Source organism: Tenrec ecaudatus, chromosome 7 (assembly GCF_050624435.1).
Source record: "Tenrec ecaudatus isolate mTenEca1 chromosome 7, mTenEca1.hap1, whole genome shotgun sequence".
Taxonomy (NCBI): domain Eukaryota; kingdom Metazoa; phylum Chordata; class Mammalia; order Afrosoricida; family Tenrecidae; genus Tenrec; species Tenrec ecaudatus.
The window spans coordinates 14,949,294-14,961,851 of record NC_134536.1 but is presented as its reverse complement, the minus strand read 5'-3'; the positions used below and the strand labels follow the sequence as shown (position 1 = coordinate 14,961,851).

The window sequence follows — 12,558 nt, the reverse complement described above, 5'->3', positions numbered from 1 at the left end:
TAAGTTCATTTTTCCAACCCTATGTTGCTTTCCCTTTTTAAAAAAAAACCAGACAAATGTTAGAAGCCATTTATCACTCAGTGATAAATCTCTCAGTTAGAAGAGAAATGTCCAAACATAAGTCATTTCAAAACTCTATAACAGGTACAAATTAGAATAAGAAGAAACCTTATAGAATAATATAAAGAATCCAGCCGCCACCCCTTTTCCCCTCAGATGCATAAACATACGTGGTTAAAACAATGAAGAAACTATCAAAGGATACATTGATGAATTCTTTATTAGTTTAAGACAATTAAAATCAGTATAATGCATATGCATTTTACAACAATATCCATAGGCTTCCACAATATAGTCCAATGAAAACAACTATAGTTTGATCTACTTTGAAAACTCAAAAAAATACATAACAGACATAGGCTGAGACTTCTGAATTTTCTTAACATTATTATCATGCTCAAATTCTATTACATGTTGAAAAATCTAGTATTTTCAGGAAGTCTATTGTACATAGGTAAAAAGATAAAATGGATTCAAGGAAAGGAATGAGAAACCCCTAAAACACTTACATTGAAAGAAAAAGAATCAAAGTTATCTGTAGTCACTATAAGTACCCACAGTTATTCTGGCATGGCAAAGTAACCAAGCAAGGAGCCTCTTCAATTGTAGGAACGCATTCAAAACTTCTTTGTGGGCACTAATAAATATTGGGGTCTAAAACATAGATATTAATTATGTAGTACAATGAACATGATAGTAAAATTTACATTAAATATAAAATTTACAAAGTCAAACACATTAAAATATTTAGCAAACACCCAAAAATCATATACAAGAAACATTATATTTGTGACAAATAGACTAAAGCCAAGGCGGGGAAAAAGTGTCAAGTCTTATATGAGTTCAATATTTAGTGTAGGACAATATAGAAAAGCATTCAGCAAAACGACTATCCACTTAAATGATCTCTTAGGACAATAAGTAAAGGCTAAGATCTTCACTACCCAGATGTGCAGAACTTAATCATATAGGTAGTCCAAGTGGGTGGGGAGGGGGGTGTTGTCACCTCCTTTAAGTGATGGATCAAGCTAACACTGAAGTTATATTTTTAACACCCACCTTCCAGTTCATTGTATTGTCTCTTAACTTTCACTAACAATAATTCAGTGAAATACAGTAGTGTTGCTGAATTTGCTCAAATCTTTTTGTAGCTTGCTCAATGTAAATGTTCATAATCTAACATAATCTCTTTTCAAAACGTAATACTAAGGATAACTTGACAGTGGAGAAACCTAGTCAACACTGCCTTGGCCAGGTGAGAAGAGTGAACATCAAGAATGGTGAAGTCATGATGATGGGATAGACCTTGGATATCGCTTGATGAGAATGAGACTCGACTTCTGTATTCTTTCTTCCCCAAGCCCCGAACCCCAGTCTAGCCATGGGAAAGACATCCACAAATCCCAGCTGAAGGACATTCTATATGGAAACTTGCCCAGTACTCCTCAAAACTCTCAAGGCCATCAACAACAAGGCAACTCTGGGAAACTGTCAGAGCTAAGAGGAGTCTATGGAGACATGATGACTGGATGGAATGTGGTATCCATGATGGGATTCTGGAACAGAAAAAGGACATTAGCTAAGGAACAAATGAAAAAACACGGACTTGGTAACACATCAGCATTGGTCCATTCTCTTGGACAAATGTTCCATATTAGTGCAAGATGCTCATCACCACTTGACTGGGGAGGGGAGCAGTCTTTGCACCTTTTCTGTACATCTAAAAAATCTCTTTCTAAAAAGTTAATAAAAACTTCAATGAACATATAGCCACCTTTTTTTCCCTTTACATATTTTCATGGTAAAAAATACAAAAGGACACACCACCGTAATATTACAAAAGAACACTTGCTGTTCTCCGCCAACAGCAATGCTGTCTCATCGTCTCAGTTTTAGTTGTGTTGAGCCCCTTCCTTCATTTGGTAAATAACCTGATATTCACATTCTTACCCTTAAAAAATTTTTCTGAAAACACAATTTTCAGGTGATTTATCTTGAACTTTTATCTGTAAGTCTTAAGAGAGCACTTACTTTCCTAGTACTAAGTCTTTGGCGTTTAAAGAAACATTTATAGATGCAGATTGAGTGCAAGGTCAGTGAACTGAAAACAAGGGCTTTGAGTCACAGTTTTGAGCAGAGCAATACCAGATGGACACTTTCTCCATCTTAAAATGAGCTTTTTTTTTCCTTAGTGGAAAATTAAAAATTCCAAATGTGGTTTAAAAAAATAACAGGAAATGTAATCGATGACATCTTGGGACATTCTTGAAAAATTCCAAGCTTGCTACTGATATGGGAAAATAGATAAAAATGACAGTGTTCTATAAAGCATTGTATTTGGCAGCATTTTAACAAAGCCTTAAGAGCTAGATCTTTAGAAAGGCCATGTGTTCGAGCCCTTTTTAAACTTCTGTAACTGTTGTTTTAAATCAGGTATGTCTAACTACATGCTTAAAAATGAAAGGCTATGCTGGCAGAGTGGCTTAAGTCAACCTTTTTCAAATGCCAAACTCTCTGAGAAAGAAAGGGGACAACGTGAGAAATGATGAGGGATGGATGGATTTCAGGTGTTGAACCTGCAATGCTTGAGCAGGTGTTCGGTTTGACTGTTGTCACCCTACCTTTCCTTTTAAAACCCATCTGAGCTTTTATTGGCGGAGGAAAACGAAACCCACTCTTTCACAGTGTTTTCATTAAAATACAAGATCTTTTGCCCTTGGGGTCATCTGAGAAGTTGCCAAGAAGGGCATCTTTGGGCTGGAGGGGCCTCTACCTGCAACAGTAGCAGTTACATAAACACTCCTAAAGAAACTGAAGATGGGTGATTGCAGGTGTGTGTGTGTGTATGTGTGTGCGCGTGCGCGGGTGCAAGTGGTGTATAGTGTGGGGGGGGGGGGGGGAGGGAGCACACTCTGCCCTGAGTGGTGTTGCAGCAGTGTAGGGAGAGTGTTGCCTGAAAGATTGGAAACAGGTTTTTTTGCTGTCTACTTTAGTGACAAACCTCTACCCTTGTAGTAAGGGAGAGGTTACTTGAGTTTTTACAAATAGACGACTGTTTTCTCAGAAGAAATACTTGAGATTACTGAGAGACTGTAAAGGGTGGGTGGGGCACGGATGTATTTGGCTTCAGAAACTGTGAAGGATAAATACACTGACAAGAAAAAAACCCCACTTTTTGTTTTAAAATTATCTTTACCCCCTCTCGAAGTGTTTATGTGTGATAAGATGCTATCTGCAGGCATTTGAAATCTAAGACATTTTAGGTGGTTTTAAGAAAGATTCTCATTTTCCTGGTTCCATTTCAAACTCTTTCCCTTTACGTCTCTCACCGTCCCACAGCACCTCAGAAATGTTTTGCAAATGTAATCTGTCACATTTATAATGACTTACAGTTTTTCAGCATCAGCTAAAGAAAAAGAAAAGAAAATAAAACATCAAAATTAGGCAGGCATTATTTAAAATGAGATCAATGAGTGCAAAGATGTATTTCTACTACTAATGAAAAACATTTACCTATTTATAGAGTTATTTTGCAAAATAGAGCTCTCAGGTTCCATTCTACATTTGTTCTGCTAAGTAAGGACACAGGCAGCATCACAGGGTCCTAAAGAAACCCCCCCCCCCAAGACCAAATCTCAGAGCTGGTCACCCCGGGGACATATTTTCAGATTAAAAAACAAAAAGACCACATTACGGTCTTCATATTTGCACTTCGTAACTAATGCCCAAATTGTGGTTTGCTCTTATTGTTCATGTGCTAGGGCACCTACGGTGCGTGCGTCTAGCTTCTCCAATAATGCCGTCCACACATCTGCGCTACCCAGGGGGACAGTGAGGGCCAGTGTGAAATGCCAGCCATCGCAGCTCTGAGCTAAAAACGAGAATAATCTCTGAAGACATATGGCTCTCCAGTTCGTACATATACAAATCGCCTCTCCCCTTCTCTCCATTATACGTACACACATCTGAACGAGGCACTTGAGAAAGCGCATTCACCTCTTTCCAGCGCATTGGCAGAATCTAGGGGCATAGAAAGATACGCTGGCAAATTACAATAGGAAGTATCCCTTCGAAAATGTGACTTCTTTTTACACTCACTAGGAAAAATCAAGTTCTACTAAAACATGTGCTCTTGGCATGGTAGCATCGACCCTCCAGAATTTTAAAATCCCACTGTCATCCAGCAGGTTCTGACTCATTGTGGTGTCTGAGGCTTTGAATCTGTGTGGCTGTAAACAGCCTCCTCCCCTTCTCCCCTCTGCCAGAAGCAGCTGATGCTTTTGAATTGGCAACCTTGCACTTGGCAACCCGGTGCCTAATCAACAACACCACTTGGGTAGCATACCCCCAATCTCCAAACTCATTGCCGTGGAGTTCATTCTGATCCATAGCGTCCCTATGCACAACAGAATGAAAGCCGCCGGGCCTGCTCGACCTTCACGCTTGTTCCTATGTTTGAGCCCACGGCACTAGAACGGGCCCTGTGGGTTTCCTCACCTATAAATCTACATGAGAGTAAAAAGCCTCATCTGTCTCCTGCAGAGTAGCTGGTGTTTTCCAACTGCTGACCTTGCAGTCAGCAACCCGACGCGTACCAACCTGAGATAGCCCAGAACCCCAAATCCCATTGCCGTCAAGTGGAGGGACTCATAGGAACCCTATAGCACAGAGTAGTACTGGCCCTTTTCCAAACTGTCACTGTCATGGAGGCAGTCTGCCTCCTCTTCCTCTCCCAGAGCAGCGCTTGAGTTTGAACCTCTTGGCTAGCTGGGCGCTTTCGCCATAGCACCACCGAGGCCCTTTGCCCAAAGCTGCCAGCCGAAGGCGTTCTGTGTGCTCCTTCGACGCAGCTCTGCGACTTAAACAGAGGGGAGTGTGCCACACTTCAAGCAAAAGACAAACTGGCTGTGTCTAAGATACAAACACGCGTTTCGCTAGAGATTTTAAACTTTTTCATGAGAACTGGGTCTCCCTCAAGAGCACAGGTTAGCGCAGAAATGCTACCCTCGCAAGGCTACCCACTAATTGATGTGCTAGTTTCCTCCAGCATCATCCTCAACACAACTTCCTCATCACATTCAAAGGGAGAAACCTATGGCAACATTCCCCAAATGCCCGCTTTAGAGATGAGGGCTCCTTACAAGGGCCCTTCCCATTTGGTAAAGTATCAAAGGGATTGTCCAACAGACAATTCATCGAAAGTCCAAAGTATCTTATAAAGATAACTTATGGCTAGCAGGTCCTCATAAAGTAACAATAAGAATATAAAGTCAACATTTAAAAAGAGTGATCCATGCATTGTTTCAGAGTACACTATGTATTTTCTAAGTAATGTGCACCAATTTACTGTGCCTCAAACACAGAAACACATATGATATTACCATGTATGTGTATGCATGAGAGTAGCATGGTAAACTCAATTCTAACCAGAAAAAAATGAACTGATGCTAGGAACAAGAGGACTTCGCAATAGAAGTGATGACTCTTTGACGGTTTTCTTCTTCGCTTGTTAGGAAAAAACTAGGACCTTTTGTAAACATCTTCGTAGCTATTTTTTTCAACACAGTACTTACAACTATTCAAATTTTAAATAGCTGAACATAGATCAAATATGTCTTAACGCAGCAACACTTTCAGACAAAACAGGCATTTATTAAAGGAAATGACTTTTATAAATATTTCTATCTTGCATTTTAACTACATTTTCATAAATAACGTATTTAAAAGTGCTGAGTATGGCAGGATAATTGGCAAGGCCAATGTAAACAGAACGCTGTTTTCTACTCCGCAAACTTTTGTTGAATTCTATTTTCCCTAACACTGCAACAGTTAAAATATTTGCATAGGGAATAGACAATAGCCCTTTTAATCATAGCTCCTGAATTCTATAGAAACTAGAAAACCAAATGCACTGAAAAATGAAACAAAAACAAACCACAATTCCTTAATTGTCTTAAGTGTATGGAAAAGGAAACTTACAATGTCAACCTTCAAGAAAAATAAACTGAAAAAGAAAACCCCAAACCTCTTTTATTTTTTTTAAATGTTTAATTTAAAAAAAAAAGAGAGCGAGAGAGGTAGTTAAAAAAAAATGACAAAGGAAACCTGCAATTTAAATATCGCCCTTAATATAAGGCCAGTGTTCTAAGTGGACATAAATAGTTTGAAAACTTTTATTTTAAATTACTCAATATATTCTAGTCACTCAGTTTAAGATTTAAAAAATAGCCTTCGGGATTATTAGTATTCAAATGTAACACTTGTTATAAACGTGACCTTGGTGATTATAATTTTTTGGGGGGGTACCTGACAGGATACTGTTTTGTTGAATGTCAGAACTATGGACCAATGCCAGGCAAGTATTTTGTCTTAAAGATTTTGTGGTACTTATGAAAAATTATTGGCAGCCAGCAGATGTGAACCACTCTAGTGGTTTGTAGTTATGGATGAGAATGAAAAATTTGGTTTGAACAAGTATAAAATAAGTTTTTATGACACTATGTGAGAACAGTTAAGGTCTGAAGTAGCAAATCATCTTCATCACCCTTATGAAACTTTTCCTGCTTAAACACTTGGCTTTCCATTGGGTTTCACTTTCAAGGGAATTAGGCCAGTGGACAGATGCTATTCATCCAAATGTATGCTACATGTAGGCATCCCTTCGTCAAATTCATTATGTTCCAAAATGAAGTGATCAAGCTTTTTTTTTTCTCTTGCTGAAGTACATAACTTTACACGACCATTTTAGAACTGGAGAGCCAGTCTTTAATAAATGAATTGCAGTATTGGACATCTGATATATACATGTCTATTACAATTAGAAACAATACCACTCATTGATTTGTCATTGAGATAGGCTAGCTTCAAAGTGTTTTGTGCTTTTTTTCTTTTTAAACATAGCAAACACTTCTGTAGTGAAACTGCCAGTTTCGGCAGTAAATGAACAATCAGTGGAATCGTCCCCACACCCCCACTCCCCATCAGATTTGTCAACAGACAGACAGTTATAAATAGCTCTTTGTTTGTGTACAGAAATATTGGCTTCAAAATTAGTGTACAGAACACAGGATAGATAGCATGTTGAACACCACTGTTAAGCTGTTCTTTAAAAAAAAAAGGGGGGCTTTTTCTGTCCTAGATTAAGTTGAAAATGCAAATCACAGCCAGCTTTTGGCAATTATTTCTATGAGACCACATTGCACAGAGTTCTTTAAATACATAGATATAAGTTATGCCGTTGGATTAAATAGTACAACAACTACGTTGCAGAAGAAGCAGTTTTACTGTGCACATGCAGTGTCTGGCAGCAATGCTAGGAGACTGCTCCTAGGACTACAGGTACAGTTTGCTTGCAAGTAGAATGAATTGTTGACTAAAGCAGACTCATTTGGCAATTCACTTGTTTGACATGGTGTTTTTCTCCAAGCTTAACCATGGATAGATCACCTTGATAAAAATGGAGACAAAGACCATAATGATTGAACTGTGTTCACAGTAGCCTGGGGATGCTCTACAGTAGCTCCTCCAGGGACTCAGTGTCAGCTGTGATTTTACTACTTTCACTTTCTAGCCCTGCCCTCCAAAATATGGTTTTGTTATTTATTTTGTCACATGAAAATTAAGATTCAGAGGCAGAGTCAGCAGTAGTACTTTCAACAAGAGACTTGTAAATCTGAGAGTTCAAAAACCTTGGAAACGAATCTCTATGCATTAAGGTGTAAATCTGGAGCTGAGCGTCTTCATACATGTGAGGGTTCGGATCCAGGAGATTTTTGTTGATCACCTCTCGAACCCGAGAATCGAGACTGACCTGAAAAGAAGGAAGAGCAGGGACATTAATTAAATCAGGTAGGTTGGTTGGTTTCCCCCAAAATAGACCTCACTCAAGTGGTGATAGGCAGGAGTTGGCATTTCCACGAAGCTTCCACGAGTACATCTAACGACCTAAATATTTGATGTTCCCTAGCATCCATTCTTCCTTGAAGATTGAACGGAGCAAACAAGCAAACTATAGACTTTTACGCTAAACATGCTGGTCACCGACACCTGCGTTTACCTGGGTTTCTCTTTCTTATGTGCTCTTTTACTAGGATCCATAACGGTCACGGAAGCAGCAGTCAAGAAATCCAATGACAGGCTGAGCATTGAGAAAATCTGCTGCATAAGACAGACCTGGTCAAAGTGGTAACGATTAAAGAAGCCCTTTGAGGGCTGATTATGCCCCCAAGGCATGGCATGTTCCATTGCCTCATAGGCTTATGAGTAGTTATGCATTGGGCTGCTAACTACAAGGTCGGTAGTTCGAAACCACCAGGAGAAAGATGAGGCTTTCTACTCCTGTAAAGAGATGTGGTTGTTGAAACCCACGGGGTTGTTCTCTCCTGCCCTATAGGGTTGCTATAGAGTCGGCATCAACTCGGTGGCAGTGAGTTTATTTGGAGAGTTTTTGTTTTGCTTTGTTTCATATGGTTAGGAAAGTTAAGGAAGATACAGGAAAAATTATGCCCTTGAATTATGGTGTTGACAAAGGATGCTGAAAGTGCCATGGCCTGCCAGAAGAAACCATCTCTCAGTCTGGGAAGAAATAGAGCCAGAATTCTCCTTACGTGTGAGAATGGCAAGACTTCCTCTCACATACTTTGCATATGTTACCCGGGAAGACCAGTCTCTGGAATAGGACATCGTGTTTGGCAAAATAGAGACTCAGTGAAAAAGCTGAGGACCCCTTACTAGATACGGACTGACATAGTAGCGGCAACAATGGGCTCAAACATAATCATTGTGAGGATGGCCCAATGTTCCCTTTAGTTGTGCTAGGGTTCTTATCAGTCCGAGTCTACGTAAGGGAACCTAACAACCGCTTCAATAAGCACTCACTCGTCTACGCTAGGAAAACTGGAAGACAGCTACTTGGCCAAGCACAAGAAAGAGAACCATATCTGTACCCACTCCAAAGCAAGATGACTCAACAGAATGCTCAAATTACAGACTACAATCATGGCTGTCACACGGAAGTCAAATCTTGCTGAAGATCGTCAACAACAGTTGCAGCAGTGCACAGACAGGCTGCTGCCCGAGGTTAAGGCTGGATTCAGAAGAGGACATGGAACCAGGATTTCATTGCTGAAATCAGGTGAATCTAGACTCAAAGTAGAGAACATCAGAAAGATGATTATAGTCTTGAGAAGAATGGGAATTCCGGAGCACTTGATTGTGCTCATGCATGATTCACACATGGATCATGAAGCCGTTGTGAGTACAGAACAAGAAGATACTGCCTGGTTTAAAATAAGGAAAGGTGTGCATGAGGATTGTATTCTCTCACCATACTTATGCAATCTGCATGCTAAGGGAAGCTGGCTTACATGAAGAAGAATGTGGCATCAGGATCGGAAGAAGGCTTGTGAAAAACCTGTGACGGGCACATGACACAGACGTGCTTGTTGAAAGCGAGGAGTGAAGCACTTGGTAATGAAGATCAAGGCTTGCAGCCTTCAGTGTGGATTACAACTCAATCTAAAGGAGATCAAAATCCTCACTACTGGACCAATAGGTGACATCAGGATAAATGCAGAAAAGGATAAGGGTGTCACAGATTGTGTCTTGCATGAATCCGCAATCAATGGTCGTGGAAACTGAAACCAAGAGATAAAAAGACGAGCTGAATCAGGTAAAGAGGCACGAGGCCTCTTTAGAGTATTGAAAATCAAGGATGTTACTTTGTGGAATAAGGTACACCTCACCAAAGCCATGATACTCCCCATTGCCTCATATGCATGCGAAAGGTGGACATTGAATAAAGAAGACTCAATAAGAATCAATATATTTGAATTGAGGTGCTGGAGAAGAATATTGAAAATATCATGGACTGCTGAAAGGACGAACTAGTCTGTCTTGGAAAAAATAGAGCCAGAGTGTGCTCCTTAGAGGCAAGGATGATGAGACTTCATCTTACACACTGTGGACTGTGGACATCTTGTCAGCAGAATCCAGTCCCTGGAGAAGGACATCATGTTTGGTAAAGTGGAGGGGCAGCCAAAGAGAGGAAGACCTTCAAGGAGATGGACGGACACACTGGCTTCAATAACGGGCCCAAGCTCAGCAACACTGGTGAGGATGGTGCAGGGCCAGACAGTGGTCCGTTCTGTTGTGCACAAGGTGGCCATGAGGTAGCACCAACATGACGGCAACACCCCACCCCCAACACCAACAACAATATGTATTCATTCAACCATTTGTAATGGTTTTTCTTCATTGCCGGGGTATTGTGTGTTCTCAAAAACTAAGCGTGTGCTGGAAATGATGCTGCCCAGTGGAAGAAAATAAGAAACTACTAACCGAGAAAATTTTCTAGCAAAAGAAATCAGATATCGAATGCTGCGTCCCAGCAGTTCTATATTCCAACAAGTCCTACTGTGCCGAAAGAGGAAAGGGAATGTGGACTCCATTTCTCGGGCCCATGGGACGTGGCGTAGCAGGGAGAATGCAAAGGAAGCCAGTGTGAGGTCCTTAGAATGCCAGGCAGCCCACAGACGTGGCAGAAGTATTCAAAAGAAATGTTCAAAAGAAACCGCAAGTGGCTTTGTGCTGTGTCTGCATGGGCCAGAACTCAGTCATTTGTTCCCATAGGGACCTGGAGCCAGAGAAAAAGAAAAACAAGCGGGTTGCCAGCCTAATAATAATAATAAATCTCGTGGCAAATCCACAAACTAGTCACGGAGGGCAATACAGTGCAAGAGCAGTCAGCCGCCTACTGTGCCTCCTCTGAGTGGCTGGTGGATTTGAACCACCCACCTTGCAGTTAGGAGCCCGATGTTTATCCTGCCATAGCAGCCCAACCAGGGCCCTTAAATTACACATAAGACTAATAATTTAACATTAGTGTTTGGAGCTAAAGAACTAGGCTAACAACGTCAAATACCCAATAAGGTTATTGGTAGGATAAACTGTGGTGATTATAGGCTTACTAGGTTTCCAGTGGTAGGAAAGATTCCCTCCGTGGGTAGGCAAGGGTTCAAGCACTTGGTGAGGTTGCAGTTTCTTACTTGGGCTGGGTTTCTGAGGTGAAGTCACATGGGTTTATAGAACTCTCAGGGGGTCATTGCAAAAGCACTCAACAGCAGTATCCCTAATCAATGTGTTGTCTTGGGAGGAACACTTCAATTGGACACAGCTCTCGGGCTTTTGTTCTAGCAATGACCAGATAAAACTCTGCTGCCCTTGAACAAGTCCTTTTCCATGGTCCAGACCCGGTTTCTCTCCTCTTCCAGGGGGGCTCTGTTTGCTTGGCTGAAGAATTGATGTGCTTCTTTCTCACTTGCAATCATATAGTAAAGCTCCCCTGTAAGCAATAAAATCTAATCCGGGTGTAAAATGAAAATCATAATGATTGATCATAACAATCACCTGCTTATGATGAAAAGCAAACAAACAACCCTTTAGCCTTTATCTTCAACTTGAATCTCAATTTCTCAGAACAGCCTTTTCCAACTACTTAGCACAGTTTGTAGTTAGTTGTTTCAACGTGACTTTTCTTCCCAAATTTAAGGATCATATGGACTAGGCCAAGGACTGTCCTGTTCACCATCCTAAACCCCAAGAGCCGGCCTAGTGCCTGGCGTTGAAAAGCACTGGATAAATGCGTTTGGAATGGTAACAGGCAGGCACGAAAAACGAGTGTAGGACAACGCAGTTGAGTTAGCTGAGACACGATGTATGCACACATGCACAGAATCCACACCTCCATCACACTAGCACCATTTGAAGATAATTCTGGTGTTTTCATAAGTGGCTTACTCCTCGCCCATCAAGAAGGCAACTGGAATTTTGAGTGAAATCAGAAGCCGAAAAATAGTTCATACTGCTCACGCTTAATTCTAGCCTCAGCTGAAGAATCTAAGAACAATTGGTTCTTATGACATGCCCTGCTTGATGCTCATCCTCACGAAGAAATCACTGAAGATATAGGGGCTATCGCAAAGTGTGCCCAAGAAACTAGTTGATACTCAGCTATCAAAGAGTATTGTCTGGGGTCTTAAAGGCTTGTCTTCAAAAAAGAAGCCATCTGAGAGAGGCACCAATTAAATCCACATGGAAGAAGCACACCAGCTTGTGTGATCCAAGGGTTATAAATAGCATCCAAATCCCAAGGAGGGAATGATATCAAAGCTTACATTGTGAAAATCTGATTTGCAGAAAGCGACAGATGACCGATTGACGAGGCAAAGACGTTTGACTGTGTGGATCGTAATCAACTATGGCTAACCCTGAGAAGAACAAAATTCCAGAACACTTCATTGTGCTTATATGGGATTTGTACACAGATCAAGAGGCAGTTTGTGCAAATAGAACAATGGAATAATGCATGGCTTAAAACCAAGAAAGGTGTGTGTCAGGATTATATCCTCTCACTATACTTATACTTACTCAACCTGTATCTCAGAAAAGCTGAATGATATGAAGAAGAATGTGGCATCAGGATTGAAGGAGGGCATATTA

The 12,558-nt window shown here is 40.8% G+C and overlaps 1 protein-coding gene across 1 annotated transcript in view; it reads right to left on the bottom strand.

The window, feature by feature from the left end:
• Positions 1–295: 295 nt before the first annotated feature.
• The window catches only part of RGS17 (regulator of G protein signaling 17), a 45,574-nt gene continuing 33,311 nt past the window's right edge, over positions 296–12,558 (bottom strand). Inside the window, exon 4 of the mRNA XM_075554352.1 lies at positions 296–7,870. Coding sequence (XP_075410467.1) covers positions 7,679–7,870 — 192 coding nt within the window. The 3' untranslated portion in view covers positions 296–7,678. The remainder of the gene's footprint in view (positions 7,871–12,558) is intronic.